Source organism: Camellia sinensis, chromosome 3 (genome assembly GCF_055761805.1).
Source record: "Camellia sinensis isolate YWXY chromosome 3, ASM5576180v1, whole genome shotgun sequence".
Taxonomy (NCBI): Eukaryota; Viridiplantae; Streptophyta; class Magnoliopsida; order Ericales; family Theaceae; genus Camellia; species Camellia sinensis.
Window position 1 is genome coordinate 209583132 of NC_138963.1, and position 25425 is coordinate 209608556.

At 37.6% G+C, this 25425-nt stretch overlaps 5 protein-coding genes across 5 annotated transcripts; 4 read left to right on the forward strand and 1 right to left on the reverse strand.

Annotated features, from left to right (window-relative positions):
• Positions 1–1505: 1505 nt before the first annotated feature.
• Positions 1506–6817, reverse strand: LOC114271173 (uncharacterized). The gene is made up of 4 exons (XM_028212784.2): positions 6758–6817; positions 6154–6227; positions 1883–2016; positions 1506–1810 (listed from the first exon to the last, which is right to left on the reverse strand). Exons 1-4 carry the CDS (start codon positions 6815–6817, stop codon positions 1506–1508), a joined length of 573 nt encoding a protein of 190 aa, XP_028068585.2.
• A 795-nt stretch (positions 6818–7612) lies between these two features.
• Positions 7613–8768, forward strand: LOC145822195 (L10-interacting MYB domain-containing protein-like). Its single transcript, XM_082918796.1, has 2 exons — positions 7613–8005; positions 8112–8768. The coding sequence occupies exons 1-2, from the start codon at positions 7613–7615 to the stop codon at positions 8766–8768; spliced, it is 1050 nt and encodes a 349-aa protein (XP_082774922.1).
• Positions 8769–12586: 3818 nt separating this feature from the next.
• On the forward strand, positions 12587–14056 carry LOC114271174 (uncharacterized). The gene is made up of 3 exons (XM_028212785.2): positions 12587–13135; positions 13245–13476; positions 13593–14056. Exons 1-3 carry the CDS (start codon positions 12587–12589, stop codon positions 14054–14056), a joined length of 1245 nt encoding a protein of 414 aa, XP_028068586.1.
• Positions 14057–15555: 1499 nt separating this feature from the next.
• LOC114271133 (protein OSB1, mitochondrial) lies at positions 15556–19045 on the forward strand. The gene is made up of 4 exons (XM_028212741.2): positions 15556–16088; positions 17196–17331; positions 17448–17529; positions 18404–19045. Exons 1-4 carry the CDS (start codon positions 15736–15738, stop codon positions 18679–18681), a joined length of 849 nt encoding a protein of 282 aa, XP_028068542.1. The 5' UTR covers positions 15556–15735; the 3' UTR covers positions 18682–19045.
• Positions 19046–19744: 699 nt separating this feature from the next.
• Positions 19745–25425, forward strand: LOC114271132 (pentatricopeptide repeat-containing protein At3g26782, mitochondrial). The gene is given in 3 exon segments (XM_082922114.1): positions 19745–20847; positions 24145–25061; positions 25063–25425. Coding segments are annotated over 3 exon segments (2100 nt in total). The 5' UTR covers positions 19745–19893; the 3' UTR covers positions 25292–25425.

Consider the following 25425-nt stretch of genomic DNA (forward strand, 5'->3'; position numbering starts at 1 on the left):
TGGATTGAAAATTTTTGCTTCAGCAGAACATCCCCATACATGTAAATAATTCAAATTTGGTTTTCTACCAACCAATAACTCATAAGGAGTTACAGGCACAGTCTTACTAGGAACCTTATTAAGAATATGTACAACAGTTTTTAAAGCTTTACCCTACAAGAAATTTGGCAAAGAAGAGTTACTCATCATGTTTCTCATCATGTCCAAAAGAGTACGATTTCGTCGCTCAGCTACACCATTTTGCTCAAGTGTACTGGGCATTATGTAGTTAGCAACAATACCATTCTTAGCTAAAAATAAAGCAAAAACACTTGGATTTTGACCCGACTCAATGAATCTACCATAATATTCATTGCTTCTATCAGATCTTACACTTTTAATCTGGCTGCCAAATTGATTTTCAACTTCAGCTTTATAGAGTTTGAACATATCCAGCGCTTCTGATTTTTCACGAATAAGATACACATAAGTATACCTAGAAAAGTCATCAATAAAAGTAATAAAATATTTATGTCCAGAAATAGTTGGAACAGTAAAAGGATTACATATGTTAATATGAATTGTGTCTAATAATTCAGTAGCCCTAGTAGCACCATTTTTTTTTTGTCTTTGTGTATTTTCATTTAATGCAATTCACACAAGTATTAAAATCAGAAAAATCAAGTGAACTTAAAATTTCGTCTTTAATAAGACATTCTATCCTTTCTCTTGATATGTGGCTCAAGCGTTTATGCCACAACATGGATGATTTTTCATTCACTCGCTTTCTCTTTTTATTTACCAAGTCATTTACCTGAAAGGATAAAACAGATTGTACATAAGTGGAATCCAAATTCAATGAATAAAGATTACCATATAAAGTACCAAAACCAATCATATGAGAATTACGGAATAAAAAGACTCAATTATTTCCAAACTTAAATTCATAACCACATAAATCAAGTTGTGAAATAGAAATTGGGTTTCTAATAAAAACAGGAACATAAACTGTGTTTATTAAATCTAAAATAAAACTAGAGTCTAAAATTAGACGGAGGGTGCCAATAGCCTCAGCGTCCACTTCTATTCCATTCCTGACTGTAATGGTTTGTTCTCCTTTATTTAGTTTCTGACTTGTAAGGTATCCCTGCATGGAATTTGTTATGTGAATACTTGCACCAGTGTCAATCCACTGAGAATTAGGTGGAACATCTACCAAAAAGGATTCATAAGATACAAAGCATTGAGTGTTACCTTTCTTGTCCAACCAACCTTTAAAACATGGACAGTCTTTTCTCATGTGGCCTTTCTTTCGACAAAAATGGCACCGAATCTTATTTTCTTCATTAGCCTTGTGAGTTTCATCATTTGCATTCTTCTTCTTATTACTTACTTTTGCCTTTCTTGAAAATCTTTTTGGCTAGACCCAAGGTGGTAAGGTGAGCCATATCAGGCTTTTCAGCTTTAAGCCTCTCTTCTTCGTGAACACACATGGCAATTAACTCGCTCATCTTCCACTTATCTTTCTACGTATTATAATTGTTCTCGAAACAACCAAATTGCATAGGAAGAGAAGTCATAATGAAATAAACAAGAAAACCTTCAGAAATTTCCATGTTCATTCCCTTTAATTGAGAGGCCATGTCATTTATCTTTAAGATATGTTCACGAACATCACTCAAACCATCATATTTCATTGTTATCATTTTAATCATGAGAGTACTAGCAAGGGATTTGGAAGTTCTAATAAATTGTTCTTCAATAGATTTCATATAGCCGATTGCACTTTCAGAAACAAGAATTGCTCCTTGAATTGTAGGCGTAATTGAGCCTTTCATAATCATTAGACTTAAGCGATTAAAGTGTTTTCATTTTTCATATAAAGCCACATGTTCCTTAGAACTTGTATCATTAGGCTTTGTAGATGCTGGCTCTATTGATACATAATCTAAATCCATAATTCCCAAAACAATTCCAATTTGTTTCTTCCATTTCTTAAAATTAGTTCCACTCAAAGCTTCAATATCAGACAAGCAACTGTTAATTGCAATATGGTTCAATACTACAAACGCATAATATCCGTTACATAACTTAATATAATTACTTTTCATATGTCATGAATAAAAATAACACCACAAATTAAATATATCTAACTAGAAAACATAATTAGTTAGATACAAAATCAAGTTATCCTTCCGTTGGGCAGAATAACAATATATTTTAACAATTTCACAAAAGTAAATGAGATGACTAATAAAAATAAACAACATAAAATAAAATAAAATAATCATTAAAACCATAACGAGTTTATCACCGTTGGGTAGAAAAACTCATTGCTATATTTCTTATACTAACCATATCGGTTGTTCAAACATAAGAGTGGTAAACCTCCATTGGGCTGATCAACAATGTTTCAAGTCATAAGGTGTGTAACAAAACATTATAAGTGTATAAGGCACTATCTTAATTACCACTTATTTAATAATTTATAATTTTTTATTTTAATATCAATAGAATAAAAGATTGACCAAAAATAAAGATAAAATTAAACAAGTGTAAATCAAGGCTATGCACTGGTTACACAAAACATCATTATAAAATGAAATTCATACTTATAAGTTTTATGCATTAAAATTGAGAACCATACTCTGATACCAATTGATAGAAAACTTTGCGGAACATAAATTAAAAACCGTTAAAGATTCAATTCTATATATGAAAACTATATGAATTTCTATTATACAAAATAAGTGTATACGTACCTTGATCTATGATAGTATGAAAACCTCTTTTGAGAAAGAGAAACCTTAAATAGAAAACCTTGATCTTCAAGTTCTTTATTTGTTTAAGATCTTCAAACCATTTCTCTCTCTCTAGGCGATGGGAGCATTCTTATGGTGACAACTTGAGTTTTGTGATAGAGAGTGTAGTTTGAGACCTTACACTATTTATACTAATGATATTCCCATCAAAGAAACCATTCATTCAATGAACCCCATTAGATAGATTAATGTATCTTTTACATTCTAATAGATACATAATGCATCTCTACGATTCATTCATAATGAATCTATCACATTCAATGCATTGACACTATCTCCATTAGTCTTCTATACACTATGTATATATAGGTGCATTCATCAATGATTAGTCACCATCTAATTGATGTACATGTATCTTGCTTAATGAGATGAATCTATTATAATAATGTATAAGCCACATCAAGTCATATTCAAGAAAAATTCTTACAATGACCTCATTCTGATTGGCGACACACCACGCATGGTCTGTAAAGCCATCGTCGACGCTACTCAAAGCCACTGTGGACTTCACTAAGACATATGTGGTGTGGTAGTTCGCTGATAGTGCAATGCGATCGAGAGGTCAAGCAGCGACTCCGACAACTCAATTGTTTCAAGTGACTCTGGCAACTACTAGAAAAAGAAAGAGTTTGAAGAGAGAGAGTGAGAGAAGACGGTTGTGTGTTCATTTTGAGTAATTGGTCCGTGTAGATGATTTATATAAAGGGGCATGTTGGTTATTTTGTCAAAACTTGTCATTTTAGATAAAATATTATAGCACTTGAACTTTTGACCAAACAAAATTGAAAATTAGATTTTTAGTCTGAATACCCTTTATAAGTTGTTTTTTTAACTTATTACAAAAAAAATTATAAAAATATAAAGAGGTAATATAACTTAAATAAACTGATAAAATAAGCCTTCATTTGGGATGTGGATTGACCTTTTGGTTTTTTGACGTACGGGGTTAAAAAGCGTCATTTGGGATGAAATTTTTGACTTTTTTGACTTTTATGAGAGAAAAAATGAAATGATTATGATTTAGATGTGACATTTTGTCTTATTAATTTTTTAATCTATTTTGTCTTTTTTTTTTAATTTTTTTTTTATAAACTTTTCAAAGAGATAGGCCTATTTTGGCAACGTGGTTAAAAGTCGCGTTTGGGCGTTTGATGAAAAAGCCAAACGTGACTTTTTTGTTCTAAAACTCGTTTGGGAAGCTGGATAAACGCAGAATTGTAATTTACGAATATACCCTCCATTCACTTAGGGTTTGTTGAGTCAAAACACTTATCATTTTGCATCTCACGCCTCTTATTCTTCTCTCCATCTCAGATCGTCTTCGCTCCGCTGCACCGCTGGACGCCGCGTAAAACTTGTTTCTATCGTTAGCCATCGACATCGCCACCGACTTCCCTCTACCAAGTCGTCTTCCTCGGTTGATCTACACAATCATGTAAGCCTTCTTCCTTCCGCTGGTGGTTTGCTACCCGTGATTTGCAACCAATTGTTTGGAAACTATTAAATTACAAATAGATCTGTTAATTTTCAATTCCGTTGATGACATTACAAGTGTTATTTGGCTTTCTGATTACCATCTGCTACTCCTTTTGTTTTTTTGGGATTTTATGGGTAAACACTTGTCCGATCTGTTTATTTATGTATTTGTGTATTTATTTTTATTTTTACTACTTCTGCTGGCCTTATCTTGCTATGAAAAAAATTTACTAGAACTTTATTACGGGATGTTTATAATCTTGCGACCTATGGAAACCCCTTTCAGATTTGCTTATTCTGCTTTTGAACAACAAAAACAATGATTCATGAACTTGACAATGAGTCATTCTGCTTATGTACATGGTTGTGTACAAAACCAATGAGTCATTCTACTTGTGTACATGGTTGCATCTATGGACTACACCAAAAAAAAAAAAAAAAACAAAAGGCCTATTGGGTATTTATAGCCACTGAGCTGCATCTCCAACCACAGGAAAAACAGAGTTGACTAATAAAGAATATATATATATTTTTTTTTATAGATGTTGCAAATCAAATTTTATATATTTTTTTTTATTAATTTCACATTGATTAGATTCACAAATCTGTCTGTTTCTCCACCATTGAATGCTCTCCAAAGCTTTTCAATTTCCAAAGAGAGACAGAGACATGGATACTCATATGAGTTTAATGTCATTGGGATGTTTTGTTCTTCTATTGGGTTTTGTGAATGGATCATATGGTTTAATTTCTCATAATGTGCTGAAAAAGATGAATGTGATAAACAAGGAAGGTCCATACGTAGGCATTGTTCTTGTTTTTGTATTTGTTTTGTGGTTGATCACAAGCTTCAATACTAGGATTTTTTTTTCCAGATGTTATATGATTATTTGGCCTCATGCAACTTTTACTTGGTGGTTTTTTTTTTTTTCAAAGGTTTTAGTTATCTTACATCCTCAAATTTTCCTCCTTATGTTACATCTCTTATTGAAGTTACCATGCCAAATGATATTGCATTAATTTGATGAAGTTTGAAAAGTTTGGTTGACAAAGACTGTGCTTTTTGTTTGCTTCCATTCCTTGTCCTTGTTATTCTACTTCTCTTTATTGCTGTCGAAAAACCCCCAAGAAGATATTTTTTCCAGCAAAATAGCAGTTTATAATCCACCAACTGTCATCCATTCTAAAAAAAACAATGGTTTCATTCAAAGCCCATTATATGTCCTTTTGCCTTCACAAACCTTAAAACCATAAAAGGGTATAAGCTGTAAACCATTTAAGAGATCAAAGACTACATCACTCATGTCATCTTACTGTCTTCCTACATTTTTGCAAGATTTAGTACAGTTTGTAAATTTTGGGCATTCTTCTAATTTATGGGCCCTATGTCCTTCACATCCAACAGCGAATCGAATCAATTCTTAACTTCAAATTCCTTTCCAAAATTATATCTACAGCCCATGTTACTTCGGGTTCAACCAAAACATAGAATGTAACCCAACCATTGCGTGGAAAAAAAGAAAAAACAAAAATGAATGGTAAAACTAACTTCCTATCTCAAATTGTTAGAACTAGTGGACCTATGATAGATTTATCTGGAGAAAGTTGTAATTCCCTTGTCATACATCATATACACCAAAGCACTGGATAGTTACATGCTTCTTCCACTGGCCGAAGCTCCTACTATTAGTTTAACCTTACTTGTACCTTACTAAAATGTTTACAAATTTAGAAATTAAAAAAACAATATTAAATCGTTATGCAAAATAAAAATAAAAATAAAAATGAAAAGGGATTTTATGACGATATGAACAAAATTAGTAACCATTAAGCTTAAGCAGATGAGTGAGTAAGAATAACAGCCAATGAGTTGTACCTGTCATCAACAATGAAGTCAGACATGGTGTCTCCCTTAAAAGCAATTTCAGGCATTGTAATGGCATATGTAATCTGCCAAAGTGAAAATCTGATCATGTATAACATAGGCTTTCTAACAAGAAAATAATGGTGCCAGGGGAACTTCATAAGGTTCATCTATGTTATCCTGCAATTAGAAAACAATTGCTTCAACATAGTTTAAAAATCTTATCCTCCATTCCCTTTTTATTTTTTCGGAAAAAGGTGATGTTGAAATTGGTCCTTATGCTCCCAACCAGTTCTAACAGTAAACTTCCCAATGTTGTTAAAGCACGACAGTACAGTGCTAAAATGTCATGTCATATGGATTGAGGAATAGGGTAATGGATCTGTTCTTTGAATTTTTTTGTCATACGGTGGATGTGGTAGTACTGTTGGGAAGTGCAAAGATGGCTTGGATGTTTCCATTTTTCACATGAATTGAGGAAATGGTATAACAACAAAATACACAAATTTCATTTTAAGATTACCTATGTCAATCAGGTGTTCTCTATATGTAATAAGTCACACGTTGTCCATGGGTTACATTTTTCCAACACCCATATGATGACACATGCATTTACCTGGGGTATAAGAAACACATCCATTGACATTACTTGTTCCACACCATTATAAGGACACATGTTAACATTTCTTGTTCCACTACACACCACAGAAATGGGTTCCTCGATGTCAACTGCCACTTCTTCATGGCCACGAAGGATGTGTGCATATGGCTTTGGACACTGCTTTGTAAAGATTTCTAGATCTAACAAAAACCCAGGTCGTGCATACTATGTTTGCCCTAGTCCAACGGTGCGTATTACCGCTATTCAATGCATGTACTCCTGTACTTGTCATTTACGGTTATGTCATAAATAAATGACTCTAACTACTGAAATTGTGTATGCCAGCAATGTGTTCCGTGGGTAGGTTGGTGTGACGAGTTTCGCAGAGAAAGGGTTGCTAATGACCTCCCTCCGAATGACGTCGATCTGGGGTTACGTAGTGACGTTGATCGCATAGATCTGAGCCTACGTTTGCTTTGGACAGTCGTCGGTGCGTTGAGCGTCATAGTGATTGCCTTGTTGTTTCGTATGTGATTTATTCTCATTTTGTGGGTTTTTGTGTTATTTTCAAGACCGGACACCCTCACGCTGAACGTAGTTATATGTGTAACTTGCATATTATGCCTCTTTCACCGTATTAGACATGTTGATGCAATGCATTCTGAACTTTTGTATCAATATACGTATTGTCATATTCAGGAAAGCTTATTTTTTGTTGTCTACAACCACAGCTACGTTGTTGTACTGTAAACAAATTAACTAATTGTATTGCATGCGTTGTTGTATTGCTACTTCCATACATGTAATTAATTGTTTTGCGTTGCATGCTCATTTTCTTGTGAACTACACTTATGACCCACTCGTAGTGTGATGGCAACTACTCATACTTCACCCCGTATCCCTTCGAAAACACATGGCAAAGGTGTGACATCAAGCCAAAACTCACCTGTCCATAAATGCACTTGGGATAGTGACAACACTAAGCTGTACCTACAACTTGTCCTTGGTGAAATGAAGAAAGGTAACCGACAAATATGCGCCTTATCCAGCACTAGGTGTAAGAATATTGCCAACAAGTTCTATGAGAAAACAGGAATGCGACATTCGGCCAAACAAATAAAAAACAAATATGACAATCTGAAGAAAGATTGGGTTGCCTGGAAAAAGCTGCAAGATGCTAGTCAAGGCTTCACAGGAATAGGATATGACCAGGCCACGGGTTTGTTCACAGCACCTGAGCATTGGTGGGCCAAAATGCAAGCGGTATGACGTACTTTACTTTTCCAAATACCAACTGCCTTCTTCATTTTAATGTTTACAAATTAATTGTTGTTTGGTTGCTCGACATTTTTTTTTTTGACTCTGTTAGATGAACCAGCGATGTGCAAGGTTCAAGACCAAGCCCTTGGAGCACTTGGAGCTTATGGAAATGGTGTACTCGGGCGCTTCCGCAACAGGAAAACATGCATGGACCCCAACTGAAATTCGTGATGATGATGCGGCCGCCAATGATGCAGACGCTGACAGTGGCATGGCACCTCTCAGTGATAGCACACCACCTATTACTGTGCCTGATAGAGGCGGCGAAAACGTGGTTGATTCTTCACTATTTGATGATGCTCCTCCACAGTCCACTACAGATGGATCAGCCAATGCAAAGCGTCGAAAGAGGGGAACCCCTGGTACAGTGGCCAGTAGCATGGACAACCTTGTGGAGGCTGTTAGCAAACAAAGCAAGGAGTTGAAAATCACCCAATATGTTGTGACAGGAAGGGACGAGAACACTGTTGGGGATTGTCTTGCGAGGCTTATGAACACACCAGGATTGGAGGTGGGTGGTCCGTTATTTTCATTTGCATGCTCGCTAATGGATTCGCCGAACAACCGCGACCTCATGATGGGCCTCCCTCTTGATTGCATTGTTGCGTGGTTAAAAGAGAAACGTGCCATATGTCATCCAACTGTTGTCAGTGGAACCCGCAGTGTGTCTTTATTTGGGCCGGATGGAGTGCTTGACCTTAATTAAAGCTTGGAATGAACAAGTGCAATGTTAACCACTGCGTGCCTTTTTTTTTTTTTCTCTGTTCTTATTTACTTCTGTTTGTGTGGGATATTTGTATTTAATTTCTTTATTTTTGTGTTTCTTGTCATGTTGTGTGGAACCCAACTGTTATGGTGTCGCGACCCCAAACCGCCCCTAGTAGTTTGGTGCCGTGATGGCCAGTAATCCGTAATTACCGAAGGCCAACTTACAAAATCACACACAACAGAGTATAATATACGGGGCTCACAGATGTGGAAGCAATAGTTCAAAATACAAGTGGTCCATAAGAGCGGTGCATAAGTCAAATGGAATGGCATACATCTCTACATAACTTTAAAACTTGAATACAAAAGTACATATTACATCTTGGCAAAAGGGCTTCTCAAGCCGACATAAATATAACACATGAAATACAAATCAAAATACAAAATCTTCAGATTGCCGACATCCTTACAGCCGACCAAACATGCATACAAACACACATCTCGGCGTAGCCGACTTCTTGCTTGTTACCTACATATATACATAGGGAGGGTGAGCTTGGATACTCAGTGAATGGTACAAGTAATAAAGGGGTTAAATGAATGATTCCCGAGGTCTTTTCAAAACAATACATAGTATATCTTGTCAAAACCATACATAACATAGCTTAGCTTGGCTTGAAATAAAACATCATTTGAAACTTGGCCTTTCAAAACTTGCATACTTAACATACGTCAAATCTTATAACATAACCTCGGCATAACCTTGGTCCTTCAAAACTTACTTACTTATCATGTGTGCTACTAATGCTTAAAGTCCCCTAGCACGTACGGACTTGTGCCACTAATGCTTAAAGTCCCCTGGCACGTACGGACTTGTGCCACTAATGCTTAGAGTCCCTTGGCACGTACAAACTTGTGCCACTAATGCTTAGAGTCCCCTGGCACGTACGGACTTCCAAAGATTGACACCAAAACAAAGCTTATACTTGATAACTTGTCATTCAAAACAAAGCTTATACTTGATACATAAAATAGGGATATCATTCATGCTTAACAAATACTTTTATCGAAACAGGGCAAAGCTTTATCAAAACCTTAAGAACATATCTTTATTAGAAATACCACTCACTTTGATTCTTGGGACGTCGGGATCAAGGCAAAGGTCCAAGTCCTACAACACATTGCAAAGCATACTGAACATACTTCTCAAAACAAGTCTAACATGCATGCAAATGATCTCGGAAAAACATGTTGGAAGTCAAATCACAGTTTTACATGTCAGGAAGACATGCTGGGTACTAACCAGGTCTTTGCCGAGGTCCCACACCTCCTGGCCGAGGTGTGGCTACCTAGGCTTCGGCATGCGGCTGCACACCGAGGTGCGCACAAGACAACCAAAAGTGTAAGTGATCATGCAAGGTAGGCCAAGGTGAGATACGATGCTTGGCCTAAGTGTGAGGTCTAGGTGAGAGTGATCTCGGCGACTACACCTCGGAAAGTGAGGTCTGGAGATCTGGGTTTCCACCCGTGAAGAACAAGGAGGACAAGAACATGAAGATCATGAAGAACACGAATGCCAAAATCATAACTTCTTTATTTACAAAATCTGGGATTTCATGCTATGAGTTCGAAAACATGGACCTGGGTACCCATACTTGAAAATCATGCAAGAACAAACACAAAAACATGGATTTAGGCATGAGCCTTCGGATCAAAACATGACTTTTCTTGAAGAACACATGAATGTCATTTTCTCTTTCTAAAACCGAACTTCAAAGCAATGCATGGCTTACAAATCATTTTCAATCATGCAATGCAGTAACATAAACATAAAGAACATCATGAGCAGGTCAAGAATCTAACCTTAGAACGCGGATCTAACGGTTCGATCTCTAGGAATCAAGCTTGGAAGTCTAATCTCTCTCAAGAACCCTTCTCCCTCTTCTAGAGCTTCCCTCTCTACTCTTCAAAACAATATACAACAAATGGTGGGTTCTCTCTCTACCGGCTGACTTAACTCTCAGCTCGGACACGTGGCAACGGCTGGTTGGTTCTCTTCAAAAAGGTGATAGATTGACAAGACAAGACCCTGACAAGGCGTATCTAACAAGCTACTCGGTAAGGCACTCCGGCAAGTGGTGACATCGGCTAAGGACAAGGCTTCGGCAACTAAGATGACAATGACCTCGGCTAGGAAGGACAACACTTGACTAAGCTGTGCCACACCTTGGCCTAGATGTGCCACACCTCGGTCTAGGTCATACCACTCCAGGACAAGATCACTCAGGTGCAAAGGTAACATCTCGGCCTAGATAATACACATCTCGGCCTTGGTGATTCACACCTCGGCCTAGATAATGGCATCTCGGCCAATATGTCAAAGCAAAGATGGAGGTCAACAAGGGGGTTCCAAGATACTGCTAGACTGAAGATGACCTCGGCTTGGAATGATCTAGGCAAAACATAACCTAGGCTTCACATCAAGGAAGGAGCAAAACATGCGAGCAACACTTGGACACATCACAAAGGCATCAAAACAAGGCATGGACCTTACATACTTAAGCAAAACAAGTCACAAACATACAAATGCAAACTTAACAAGTCATAATCACACAGATGCTCATGAACATGTCTAAGACATAAATGTGGGTTATTACATATGGTGTGTTGAACGTTAAACACGTTTGAATGGTAGGTGTGTGACCATTCCAAATATTAGAGGCTTATGCATGATAGTAAAGTATGATCATTTCCTTTTAGTTATTATTATTTTTTTCCTGTGCCTATTTACTTATGTTTGTGAACTTGGGATGTTTTTATTTATATGATTTTTTTTTGTTTTTTTGTTTCCTATTATGATGTGTGAAACCTAGCTGTTATGGTGTCTTAAATGTGAAACAAGTTTGAATGGTAGTTGTGTGACCATTCCAAATAATAGGGGCTTATGCATGAGGAGTACTGACCATTCACTGTTAGTTACTATAGTTTTTTTTCTTGTTTTTATTTATATGATTTTTTTTTTTTTTTGGATAGTTGTGTGAAACCCCCAGCTGTTATGGTAGACATTCATATTGACTGCAGCTGGAATCTTATACCTTTGTGCATGTACCTGCATAATCGTATACCATTTCTTGTATATTCTCAAGTGGCCTATGAACCCTTCCTCACATAACTCTGCAGACTAGTAAAAGTAGAGCCATTTTCCAGTGGCCTATGAACCACTTCTTGTTGAAAAGTAGAAAAATATGGAAATAATGCTGCAAAGGAATCAACATTTCTTGTTCAATCTAATAGCATAAAAAGAAAGAAAATCAATTGAATTGGGAAAAAGTAATTAAAGTACAGTAAGTTAATTTAGAGAAAAAAAAGAAGACATGTTCTCAATTAAACAACTAATATAAATCCAAAAAGTGAAACATATTGTACATGGTGACTGCAATTGGAATCTTATACTTTTTGTAAAAGTTATGTGAATTGATATTTCTGCTAAAGGGGGGTACACTTGCCCATGTGATGGTGTACAAATCCTTGGGCAAGGTATTCACGTGCCCACAGGAATGAATTTGTAGTTGGGGAAGCCTACCTATTTATTTGTACACAAGGGTGTCCAATACATACGCATCACAAGGGTAAGAAATTTTAGTAGCAGTTAAGATATTCACACTTCAGCTGACGTTCCCCTAGTAAAGGTGTGTTCTCGTTATTCAAATTTGATTCCAATAGGCTTGCATGGTTGCAAGAGTAACATACGTTATGCATTGGATTCACCCTTTTTTTTTTCTTTTTTTTCTTGGTTGAATTTGTTATACAGCATCAATGGATCCGCAAGTGGGTAATAGCACAGGTGCTGTGTGCAATGGCCAAATTAATACGTGGATACGAGAGACAATCGGAGAGATGGAAATGACAACATCAATGATATGGCTAGAAATTGCACGCGTGGCCAATGAGTACTCATATGTTGACAGGACTCCATTTCACACATCTGCGTTGACTGGGAGATTATGGATGCAGGAGATGCTTACAGGCCGAGAAGAGGCATTTCAGCGTAATTTTAGGATGCCAAGGGATGTGTTCATAAAATTGTGTAACACATTAGTAGCTGATTTTGGTCTCGAACTCCCGCAGCGTCCGCATGGTATTGATGTAGTTGAGAGCGTGGAGATGTTTATATACGTGTTGCGAGGCTTCCCAAGTTGGGATATTGAAGACCGCTTCCAACACTCAGGGGAGACAGTGTGGCGTCATTTTAAGCGTGTTCTTAGAGCAATGAAGGAATTTACACGAGCCCACTGCCAACTGACGAGGCCTCAAAATAGTAGACATCCATATTTGGAGTCACAACCGAAATATTTGCCATTCAGGGTGAGGTGTAAAATGTTCTTTTTTTTGCCATGTGTCAAAATAGTTGTGTATGTCCAAAATGTAATTTTATTAGTCCCTTATGCCATGTTTGCATTATGTGAGCACGCAGGACTGTATTGGGGCGTTGGATGGGACACACGTGGAGGCAAATTTGAAGCCGCGTGAGGCACCGCCATATTTTGGTCGTAAAGGACGACACACGCAAAATATCCTTGCAGTTTGCGATTTTGACTTGTGTTTTACTTTTATCTCCTGCGGCTGGGAGGGTAGTATGCATGACAGTAGAGTGTTTAACGAAGTTACCCAAGATCCGGCGAAAAAATTCCCACACCCAATAAACGGTAAAATGAAGTGGCACTGTTCAATATCATGATTGATTTATTGTCTTTTTATTAACTAAAGTTCCTAATTAAAATTATTTGGACACACAAAGGAAAGTATTACCTTGTTGATGCAGGGTACAAGAATCAGAAAGGCTTTCTTGCACCGTTTAAGGGATGTCGGTATCACCAAGAACAGTTCCGTGTGACTGGACGAGCACGTAATGCGAACGAAGTTTTTAATATAGTGCACTCATCATTAAGGAGTGCAATTGAACGTACATTCGGAGTGTGGAAAGCGCGCTGGGGTTTTCTACATAACATGCCTCGGTATGATTTCGGAAAAGTGCAAGTGCCATTGGTTGGGGCTTCAATGGCACTGCGTAATTTCATACGCCGTAACTCAAACGAAGATGAAGCATTCAACAGGGTTGCTAATGCGGAACATTTTATTTTTAACGACATGCCCAACGCAGCGGGTGTTGGTGATGATGATGATGATGAGCTTGATCCAGCGGGTGATGATGATATAGAAATGAATGAATTTAGAAAATCTATTAGAAATGTGTTGGTGCAAAATCGCCATGAGCTACGGCTGTAATTAATCTTTACGAATAATATATATGGTTACATATGAGGAGTTATTTTGGCCTAGTGAATTTTTATTTGTATTTTTCTTTTTATTTTTATGATGATTTATATATACAATTTTTATTTTTTAAAATAGTTTTTTTATTTTTTATTTACATATGAGGAGTTACTTTTGTTCTAAAACCCATTTGGGAAGCTGGAAGCTGAATATTATAAGACAATGGTATTTTTTATTTATTTTTTATTTTTTATTTTGAACAAATTTTTATACAATTTGTATGTTTATTTTTATGGAAGACATGTAAAGGTAAAAATAAAATATTTTGGGTATTTTTTATTTTATTTTATTTATTTATTTATTTATTTATTTTTAAAAAAAACCTTGCATATCCATGATATGTACATGTCACAGTGTACAAGTTTCCCGGATGCACAAGCCATTTTATTCACAAATGGGAAGAGGGTATTTTGGTCATTTTACATTATTTTTAATGATATGACAACATTAAAAATTATTAACTAAAAAAAGTCAAAAAGTCACTTTTTACCAACTTCCCAAATCATTTATCTAAAAAAGTCAAAAGCTTGGTTAAAAGTCAAAAAATCACTTTTTATCAACTTCCCAAAACAACCCATAGTGTCATGTCTAAGACTATCTCTAGCCCAACATTTGATGAAAAAAAAATTACATTTTTGTTGCTCTAATGGTTTTGTCAAACCAATATCAAATCAAATTATTTCCGTTGTACCGAAAAAGATATGTTACCGTTTACATTAAATTGAGGATGATCGTAGTTTTCACTAATTTACTGATCAGAACTGTTAGAGTTGCAGGTAATACAACACCATCAGACGACCACTTGGGTGAAAAATTGCCCACAATATATTACAGATTTGATTGAAAATTATACTGGCCTAATGTCTGCCCAGTCATTTTCTTAATCGATCGGTGATTTGATGACTCTTTATTGGATCACGCAATATCATATATAATTTTTACTTAATTTTCTACTCAACTTTATTGGGAAAAAAAAATAATTAAACGTTGGAAGTGACCTAATATATAAGTTATCATAGAATCAAAAACAATCATTTTACAAGAAGTCAGTTATAGATTTAACAGAGTAAAAAAACTATCAAATAATATTCAAATATAATTACCCTAAAATTATAATTAAAAATTCAAATATAATTACCCTAAAATTATAAAGGGTATGTTTGATTTGTGTTTGAGAGATGTGTTTTAGAGATAAAAAGTACGAAAATATGTTTGGTTTGGTTTTTTTTAAAAGATGTTTTGGAAAATTATTTTGAGATAGAGTTTTGGAAAAAGTGATTGATTTGATATGTGTGAGAGAGAGATTTGTTTGGAAAACTTGTTTGGCTTACAAGTTTTGAGAAATTTTTTTGAGAAAATTTGTTTGGTTTGATTATTTTTGAAAACTTATTTGTAGAGAAAATTTCCCAAAATTTTTTCAAAAAATCAAACCAAACGAGCCCAAAATCTTTTACTTCCTTCCCAATCCTTTTCCTTTCTTTCCTTTTCTTTTCTAGTTTGCCAAACACACGACAAAATGGGGCTCTTCCGCGTCTCCAGAGAGAGCAACACCCCGCCCTCCCTGAACCCTAACAATTTCGACCGATCGCCGGGAAAAAGTCGCCGGAAGCTCCTAACCTAACACGCGGTCTATGGAGGCGCGTCGTCTCCGAACCCTATTCAGGAACTCGACTTCACTCTCTTCTCTGCTACAGAGTCTCCGCAATTTCTCTTCCTCCTCCTCATCATCTTCTTCTTCGGCCGCCGCGAGCCCGAGAACCTGGAAGTTCTTCTCCGACGATCCGCTGGAAGTTGGGAGTTCCGTGTACCGTCACGCCCTCAAATTCCAGCGACCATCCACCATCGAATGGCGAGAAGAGCTCCGCAACTCCGTTAGCTTCATCGGAATAGTCGGCTTTCCTCTCCGGAAATTAAAATGCCGTGAATTTGGTGCTTACACCTTCCTCAACGTCAAAACCTCCCCCAATTCCAACACCTCATTCAGGTGGGACACGCTTAATCCACCTTCTCTCTGTGTGTACATACATTATGTCTATGCGTGAACCTCTCGATTGATTATGGTGATTTTGTTCTGTGTTCTGAGCTCTAGGTTAATTAAAACTTTGTAATCTATGAATTCTTTGAATGCTTTGTATAGTTTGTTTTACAGAGTGAACTAGCGGTGGCTGTAATCTAAAGTTTGCAATTTTAGTTTGTAATCTAAAATTTGAATGCTTTAGTTTGTAATCTGAAGTTTGCAATTTTATTTCTAAATTTTTCTGTAATTTGATAAATGAAGAAGTTGGGTTGAATTTGATAATGGGTGGTAGTTATTTTCTGAAGAAGTTAACAATATGGGCATTTCTGACCCTCCCCCCCAAAAAGAATGTAGAAAGCTTCAAATCTTTCTGAGTTGTGTGCTTTGTATAGTAACCAATTTTCTGTGTCATTGCAATTAGATGAATCGTAAAGGTTTCAGCTTAACACTATTTACAATAAAGCTACGAAGTGATGATGCAACGAGGGTTGAGATTTTAGTTGTCAGATTCAAACTTGCATCATTTTACCAGGTCACTTAATTTGTTTTTAAATAGTAACATAAGGTGGAATGTGAAGATTTAAATTCTGTTGGTGGTGTTGTAATAATTATGGCAATGCTTCTCTAGTCTATTTTATGTGGTCTAATTGTTGCATATAAAGGGATGAACTGATTAATTCTCTCCATTTCATTGGTGACTTCAAAGATCGTTCTCTTACCATTTCAAAATTTGAGCAATTTAATAGAATGCTCACTATCACTATACAACCCATGTCTGAAAACTTATGGGTTACTGCCGTTGATCTGTTTCATACTTTTGTTTATCATTTGGCATGCATTTCTATGTATATAAATACATTTTCTGCCTCATCTCAGTACCTGCCATAAATTTTTGTCATATTCATGTCCTTAAGAACACAGTCCTTTTTTTTTCCTTCAATTTTTTGTTCTTTCACTTGGAAAACTGTCTTCTTCTCATGGTTTTTTTGCTATGCAAGTCCATGTTTACAATTTTATGACCTGTCAAGGTATATATGTAACTAGGCATGCTTACATCCCACAATTTGTGAACAGGATTTTACTGAAGATGTGGAATGAGATGGCAGAAATATCTATCAAACATTTGAAACCAAATGATTGTATTTATGTTTCAGGTCATTTAGGATCATATACAAAAGATGAGAATGAAAATCTCAAAACATGTTACGAGGTTTGAAATGCTATTTCTATTCTAGCAATTGTGTTCACCCGTTTAGATTGTATATCTCCTTTTTGTTCACAATTGACATATATATATATATTCATTATCTTATATGTTCTCTGTAGCTAATTGTGAAGGAAATAAATTATGTTGTGCAACCTGGTCAAGGCCCAATTGAGAAGAAATATGAGGAATCAGATTCAGGAGGTACATTTCGCATCTATAGTTGGTGTAATATATGCTGTAATAATTTTCTGTTCCCACCTCCAACAGCCCTTGCAGAGCTTGGGCTTAAGAAGTACAAACCAAAAATTAAAGTATTCCTTTGGATGGAGCAGATTGACTTGAGGACTTAATTTAGACGACTTAGAAACGGCCTGGACAGGGCTTGCAAGAGTACACAGTTATATCATATAATTGTACCTAACTGGGATCGGTGAAACACTAAAGGTTGCAAGAGATAGTTGCCTCCCCTCAACTATTTTATTTTATTTTTTTGTGATAAATGCTGCCTACCCCTCAACTATAACTACATAGAAATTAGGACAACAAGTCACAAGTGCTGAAATACCATAATGCATGCGTGATTAATGTTGGATCCAAGTCACAAGTTGGATCCGCGGTTGGGTGGTTGGTGTCTAGTACTTATCATAATCCACACTACCTCTACAATAATATCTGTGCTTGTAAGTGTACAAATAGCTAACATCTGTAAGGGGGCAAAAGCCCTGATTTTGGCTCTTGGCTGTGGGAGCTAGTGAGCTATAAAGATTAATCCTTGGTAAGTTGTTACTTTTAATATAAAGAACCTGAGCTGAACTAGTTGTCCAACCTGAGTTTATTCAAGTTGATTTAGGTTTGAGAAATCAGTTGAGCTTTGGTGGAGCGAGCTTATTTATTTGGGCTGTGGCTGAACATCATAGGATTTTACATCAGCACCTGAGATAGAATTATCTTTAACTATCATTACCTTTTCTCTATCTTTTAATAATAATAATAAAAAATTGTAATTCATTTTATGTTTGAATGTACGTTTTCTTCCCCGCTCTGATCTCTATTCCTACCCTTTTTTTAATTTCAGGTGAAACTGTTTTAGAAAGGTACAAAAATCGCCTTCACTTGTGGCAAGTGTTCTTTGCCAACCCATCTGAATGGCTGGATAACAGAAAGAGAAAAACAAAGCTAAATCAACCAGATTTTAAGAACAAGGATAGTGGTGAAGCTCTCTGGATCAAACCCAATGATCCTTCATGGATTAAAATACAACTTCAACTGCATGATTCTAGGTTGGCATCGCGAGGCCACAGAGAAGATGCAAATTCTCGTTCTAGTTTGTCACCTTGGGTTTATGACGACTAGGAAGAAATCAGATTTCTAATAGAAGAACAAAATTTCAGTGTGAGCTTCAGTTTGCAACGGATAGTGTTTTTTTCGTCTGGTTGATTCTATCCTATCTTGCTATTGCGTCTTGCTGATATACAAAGTTTCAGTGATCTTGTTATATGGAGGCCTATGAAAGGAGTAAGAGTGATATCGAATTTCTGTTTTCCCTTGTGCATAATATATAGCTGTGCAGATTTCAATAGAAAAGATAGTTGATACTAAGGTACTGTTAACTACTCTTTGCTTCTATTACATACTGAAACTCAACTTTCTAGTACAGAGATCATTATTTACTACTAGTGGTGATTTACCATCAATACAATTATTATTATTATTTTTTTTGTCTTCTTTTGTACAATGGCCATTTATGCAACAGTATTCCCTCTCCTTCCTCGGGCAACGATGGTGATGAAAACGGGGTTGTGGTCTTAATTCTGTGAGCTAGTTTGCCTGTCACTACATTATTTGGTGGCCACATTAACTGGCATCATAATAAATGTAACACATAAAATATGTTTAATCAAAATTTAGAGAATAGGCAACTCTTCTCAAAATTAGAAAAAAATTCTTCACAAAATTACAATAAATGCATTACTTTTTTCTAATTGGTTTTGAATTACAATATATATATATATATATATATATATTTTTCTTTTTTCTAATTGCTTTAGCTGGAGGGGAAGACAGGCCAGAGGTCCTCCATCCTTCCAATTTTTGTGTATCTTAGCTGGTCTTGTTTCTTGAGAAAGCAGTCCTGGCACCAGAATCAGCTGTGACACTTTGCATTGCATGAGAAAATGCTTGTATATGTATAAAAATTATATTAAAATATGTAAAAATTATATGTATCAAAATTTTAATCTTTTTTGGATATTATTTTATTCTAACCAACTTTTATTAGGTGGTCTTTAGCAGGATTCTTAAAAAAACCTACGATACTACCAAGAAGCTTGACAATAATGCTATATTTACTATTTTTTTGTACTACATTTAATTTATCATTTTATGTGACACGTTTGTATCCGCTGATCATATGAACTACAAGATTATAGATGTTCTACAATAAAGCATAAGTTAAATGCGGAATGAAAGCGATGATAAATATAACATTATTAGAAGATCAAATGTGCGAGTCTCGACTAGTTGAGGAAATGTGATGGTCTGCCAGGAGCAAAACAACCAAAAGTTATGCACCGTCAGTGTTTGTATAAATGCCGCAACAACAACATTCCCACATTCTTGGAACTAGAAACCCACTACGATTGCCTTCTACAATTCTGTAGTAGCTTGGTCACTCTCAAGCAAATCCACTCATCTCTCACAACCCGTGGCTTCATCAAACAAAGTTCTCATCTGGGTGCCAAGATCATCATCCAGTACTCCAAGTACGAACACCCAGACACTGCTCGCTCTCTGTTTGATGAAATCCACAATGGACCCAATTCTTTCCTCTACAACACAATGCTTCGCGCCTACGCAAATGGGGGTCACTATTCTCAGACTCTGGAGCTGTATTTGCTCATGCAAAGAACTCGTATCCGACCCAACAACTACACTTTCCCTTTCGTGCTCAAAGCATGCGCTTCTCAATCTTTGTCCCCACACGGAAAGTTGGTTCATGGAGATGTTATAAGAGCTGGGTTCGATTCGGATATGTATGTTGAGGCTGCTCTGGTGGACATGTATGCAAAATGCGGCTTGATTGATGATGGTCGCCAGGTGTTTGATAGAATGTCTAAGAGGGGCCTGGTTTGCTGGACAGCAATGATCACGGCGTATGAGCAGGCTGAGCGAGCCAAGGACGCGTTGATTTTGTTGGAGAAGATGCAGCAAGAGGGGCTGTTTATGGATTCTGTTGCGGCTGTGAGCATTTCCTCGGCTGTTGGTCAATTGGGAGATGCCAAAATGGCCAAATCAGTTCATGGGTATGTCATCCGTAATGCCTTCCTCGAAGATTTATGCACGGGGAATGCGATTATTGCCATGTATGCTCAGTGTGCGGATGTAGAAAAGGCACGTTTGGTGTTCAATTGCATGGAGGAAAGAGATGGGATATCGTGGAATTCTATGCTTTCGGCCTATACCCAAAATGGACTAGCTAGTGAAGCATTGTTACTTTCTGACCAAATGCAAGATTTCGGTGTTAAAACTTGTTAATGTACACCTCCTACACCACTAAAACCTACCACTACCACTACACACCTCCACTACTCCTCACCCACTCCACCTACCACCTCCACTATACCTACTACCACCACCCACTCTACACCTACTACTCCCAAAACCTCTCTATATATAGGACTTGTAATATACAGATAAAAATATCAATACAACAATCTTGTAATAAATACAATCAATAATACATTTCTCTATTTCTTTTTATAGATTGCATTTTCTTACATGGTATCAGAGCAAGGTTAAAAAATCTCGTAATTTCGCTTCACCGGCGGGCGGCAACCTCGCCTTGGCCGCCCGCCGGACCTCAACCTAATCCGCTAGAATTTTTTATACATACCTTCACTTTCCTGCATCTTCCAACTCTCCGCCATTGGAATTGAGGGTTATGAAAGGAGACTTGAAATTTCCTTTCTTCAACCTGCTGTTTGCGCTACTGTTCACACATTCTACATGAGTCCACGACTGGAACCAACCCTGTTCTATCTCCCCCTCGATGGCTTCCCCATCTCTCTCTCTTTCTCTCTCCGATCCAACAAGCAAGAACATACACAGGGGAGTTCTTCAGGAGGAGGGACGAGTGGAGGAAGCACCCGAAACCGACGAACCAGCTCCGCCACGCCACTCATCAAGAAAGCAACACAGCAACAATCACCTCATATGAGAGGAGGCACTTGAAGCGGCTGCCACGGCACTGACAAATTTTCGTCTTTCTTTTCTTCGGTTGACATTCAGTTTTGGGGACTTTGGTTTTGTAATTTCCTTGGAAGACCTTTGTGGTAAGAAAGGATGATCGAAGTTAGGCACTGGTCTTGCATGAGGCACCAATGTCCTCCTTAACTGCTTCAAGGCCTTCTCTTCCTTCATCAGTTTTGCAGACTCTGCCTCGTCTCTGTATCTCTTATACATCATCTCCTTCTCCTTAATCTTTTTATCAAATTCTGATCTATCCCCAGCGTGCTTTCCCCATTAATATATTCTTTACAACCCATTTTTCAACCACTCTCCTTTAATAAAAAAAAAAAATAATAATAATAATAATAATAAAATAAAAGAAAATAAAAAAAAAAAAAAAAACACTTTACAACCACTATCTTTACACCACCCACGTGATCCCACTCTCTTGACTACTTTGTTTATTTCTTTATTTATTATTATTTGTTTTTATCTCTTCCTCCTTTTTTATTTTTAAAACCCATTTTTCCTGACACTCCACCGCCCACTTCCTATTTCATCTCTCTCTCTCTCACCTTTCTCTCTATACAGCCAAAGCTTTGTTTAATCTACACACCACCATTCCCTATATAATTCGCATACATACACTCATGTTTTTCAGTCCATTTTTGAACCCATCCTCACCCCACTTTCTTTTTTTTATTTTATTTTTCGTACTCATTCTCAGTCCACTTTCGTTTCTCATCATCACATTACACTCTTCTTTTATCCCCCATTTCTTTTAATACTTATATTCTTTCTATTTCTTTTTTTTTTAATTTCTTTTTCATTTTATTTTTTATTTTTATTTTTATTTTTTCATTATTATTTCTTTGCAAAAAAAAAAAAAAAAAAAAAAAAAACAAAAAACAAAACAAACAAAAAGAAGAGCGAGGAAGCAGACGAACTGCACGCCATCTTATTTTATTCATGTCGGGGCTCACCCCGATCACCATTTTACACCACTTCACAAAAAAAAAAAAAAAAAAAAAAAAACCAACACAAATTGGAACAGTGAGATTTTTCGTCTCTACTCTGCCGCCAGTCTCTTCTTCTTGCTTCCGTCCTGAGTAGCCCTTGACGGTGCTGCCTCCGTGTTTTCCACGCCGCCGAGCACGTTCCCTCCCCCATACTCCTCCACTGCCGCATATGGCGGCCCTCCAAATCGGAACATCACGGTGGCCTTCCGCTTCAGCTCCTTGTTTTCTGCCCTTAGCACGCTTATCTCTGCTCGCGCATCCTTATACATGCGTTGGAGCAGAGCCAGCTGGGAGTTTAAATGCTGCACCTCATTTGTCCTACTCTGCAGCCGGTTCGACAAATTTGTGACCGCCGTCATGGTTTCCACGCATGACTTCAGAGTATACTGATTAGCCTCAATATCAGTTTGCATCGCCATTTTTTGCTCCACCGACCGCATCGGATAGTTCAATGGAGCAAAACCAGAGGTGTTTGGTTGCGGTTCACTGGCCACCGCACCAGTTATTTCTCTTGTGGGCTCGTTCAGTTCTGGAAAGAGCGTGAGCAGGTTCTGGGTAACTGGACGGGAAGAAGAGGCCATGTTTTTGAGTTGCTAAGTGTTTCAGAGAAGGGTTGGTTTCCGGGTGTTTCAAGATTTTCAGAGACAAGCTCTCCGAGCGTTCAGAGGTTTCAGACTCGTATACACAGCCTTCGCCTCAACCTTGTTTTAAATAGCCAGGGCCAGCCACGCGCATCGCGCGCCTCTTGCCGCCCGACAAACTGGCACGCCTTTTCATGGCACATCTTTTGATAAAGTGGGCACGCCTTTTGATGGCACGCCTTTTGAAAAATTGGGCACACCTTTTGAGGGTGCAACTTCTACAACGGTCCGACATGACCCCATAAACTGTCTTCTACAACGGTCTGACACGACCACACAGTGTCTGCTACAACGGTCCGACATGACCCCGTAAACTGTCTTCTACAACGGTCCGACATGACCCCGTAAACTGTCCTGCTACATCGGTCCGACATGACCCCGTAAACTGTCTTCTACAACGGTCCGACATGACCCCGTAAACTGTCCTGCTACAACGGTCCGACATGACCCCGTAAACTGTCCTGCTACAACGGTCCGACATGACCCCGTAAACTGTCTTCTACATCGGTCTGACACGACCACACAGTGTCTGCTACAACGGTCCGACATGACCCCATAAACTGTCTGCTACATCGGTCTGACACGACCATACCGTGTCTCCTATCCTGTTTTATTTATCAGTTTATTTTTCTGTTTTGTTACTCTCTTCAAACTCAAGTTGGTTAGTTCGTATCCTCCTTGAGTTTGAGGGGGGCTGTTAATGTACACCTCCTACACCACTAAAACCTACCACTACCACTACACACCTCCACTACTCCTCACCCACTCCACCTACCACCTCCACTATACCTACTACCACCACCCACTCTACACCTACTACTCCCAAAACCTCTCTATATATAGGACTTGTAATATACAGATAAAAATATCAATACAACAATCTTGTAATAAATACAATCAATAATACATTTCTCTATTTCTTTTTATAGATTGCATTTTCTTACAAAACTAATCCTGTGACAGCATTGATCATGGTTTCTGCGTGTGCTTATCTGGGATCCCGTCAACATGGGAGGAGACTCCATAGTCTTATAATTGATCTCAAGATAGAACTTGATGTGATGCTTTGGAATGCAATCATCGACATGTACGCCAAATGTGGAGATTTAGACACTGCTGTTGAAATATTCAGGAACAATAATCCCAGTAACAGGGATGTTAGTTCTTGGAATGTGTTGATATTGGGGTATGGCATGCATGGGTTCGGGAAAGAAGCACTGGAACTCTTTTCACAGATGCAAAAAGAAAGTGTTGAACCAAATCACATCACTTTCACATCCATTCTCTCTGCTTGTAGTCATGCTGGCCTTATCAATGAAGGTAGGAAGTGTTTTGCAGAAATGACTAAATTCTCTGTGATACCTGAGGCAAAACACTATGCTTGCGTGGTTGATATGCTTGGCCGGGCAGGGCTTTTGTATGAAGCTTATGATTTGATCAAAACAATGCCTTCACGGGCAAATGACGGGGTATGGGGTGCATTGCTTTTGGCTTGCAGAATCCATGGAAACAATGAGTTAGGTGAAATTGCAGCCATTAATTTGTTCCAGCTTGAGCCAGAACATTCTGGATACTATGTGCTAATGTCAAACCTATATGTAGCATCGAGCAAATGGCAAGAAGTTGGGAAACTGAGACAAGATATGAAGAGTCGAGGATTGAGGAAAACCGCCGCATTCAGTGTGATAGAGTTTCGTAAAGAGGTTCATGGTTTCCACACTGCAGATCAGATGAATCCGTACTGGAGAGAAGTTTATAGAGAAGTAGAGAGATTGGCAATTGAGATGAAGATGGCGGGGTATGTGCCCGATCAGTCCTGTGTGCTGCATGATGTCGAAGAGGAAGACAGAGCATATTCTCAACTATCACAGTGAGAAGCTGGCTGTGGCATTTGGACTCATGAAGATTGACCCGGGAATTGCAATTCATGTGACCAAGAACCTACGAGTTTGCAATGATTGTCATTCAGCGTTTAAACTTATGTCACGTATTTATGGAAGAAAAATCATTGTCAGAGATGCAAATCGTTTCCATCACTTTCAAGAGGGCTTATGCTCATGCAAGGATTACTGGTAAGTGCATGGCCTGTGGCTAGAGATCTAACAAAGATATCTGTTTGAGATATTTTCATGGAACTTGATCATACAGCAAGGCCTAATCTTTAATGGATTCAATCTAGTGGCTACTTGCTGTTGCTGGTGTTATTTGGA

Excerpts from the sequence above, each read along its gene's own strand:
- LOC145822195 (XM_082918796.1), top strand. The coding sequence starts at position 7,613 with ATGGCAACTACTCATACTTCACCCCGTATCCCTTCGAAAACACATGGC. Across the intron at positions 8,006-8,111 it reads GGTGGGCCAAAATGCAAGCG|ATGAACCAGCGATGTGCAAG; the intron begins GTATGACGTACT and ends TGACTCTGTTAG.
- LOC114271133 (XM_028212741.2), top strand. The coding sequence starts at position 15,736 with ATGGAGGCGCGTCGTCTCCGAACCCTATTCAGGAACTCGACTTCACTC. Across the intron at positions 16,089-17,195 it reads AATTCCAACACCTCATTCAG|GATTTTACTGAAGATGTGGA; the intron begins GTGGGACACGCT and ends ATTTGTGAACAG. Across the intron at positions 17,332-17,447 it reads ATCTCAAAACATGTTACGAG|CTAATTGTGAAGGAAATAAA; the intron begins GTTTGAAATGCT and ends TGTTCTCTGTAG.
- LOC114271173 (XM_028212784.2), bottom strand. The coding sequence starts at position 6,817 with ATGTGTCCTTATAATGGTGTGGAACAAGTAATGTCAATGGATGTGTTT. Across the intron at positions 6,228-6,757 it reads ATGTGTTTCTTATACCCCAG|ATTACATATGCCATTACAAT; the intron begins GTAAATGCATGT and ends TCACTTTGGCAG. Across the intron at positions 2,017-6,153 it reads GACTTCATTGTTGATGACAG|TTGCTTGTCTGATATTGAAG; the intron begins GTACAACTCATT and ends TGCAATTAACAG.
- LOC114271174 (XM_028212785.2), top strand. The coding sequence starts at position 12,587 with ATGGATCCGCAAGTGGGTAATAGCACAGGTGCTGTGTGCAATGGCCAA. Across the intron at positions 13,136-13,244 it reads CGAAATATTTGCCATTCAGG|GACTGTATTGGGGCGTTGGA; the intron begins GTGAGGTGTAAA and ends GTGAGCACGCAG. Across the intron at positions 13,477-13,592 it reads ATTCCCACACCCAATAAACG|GGTACAAGAATCAGAAAGGC; the intron begins GTAAAATGAAGT and ends TTGTTGATGCAG.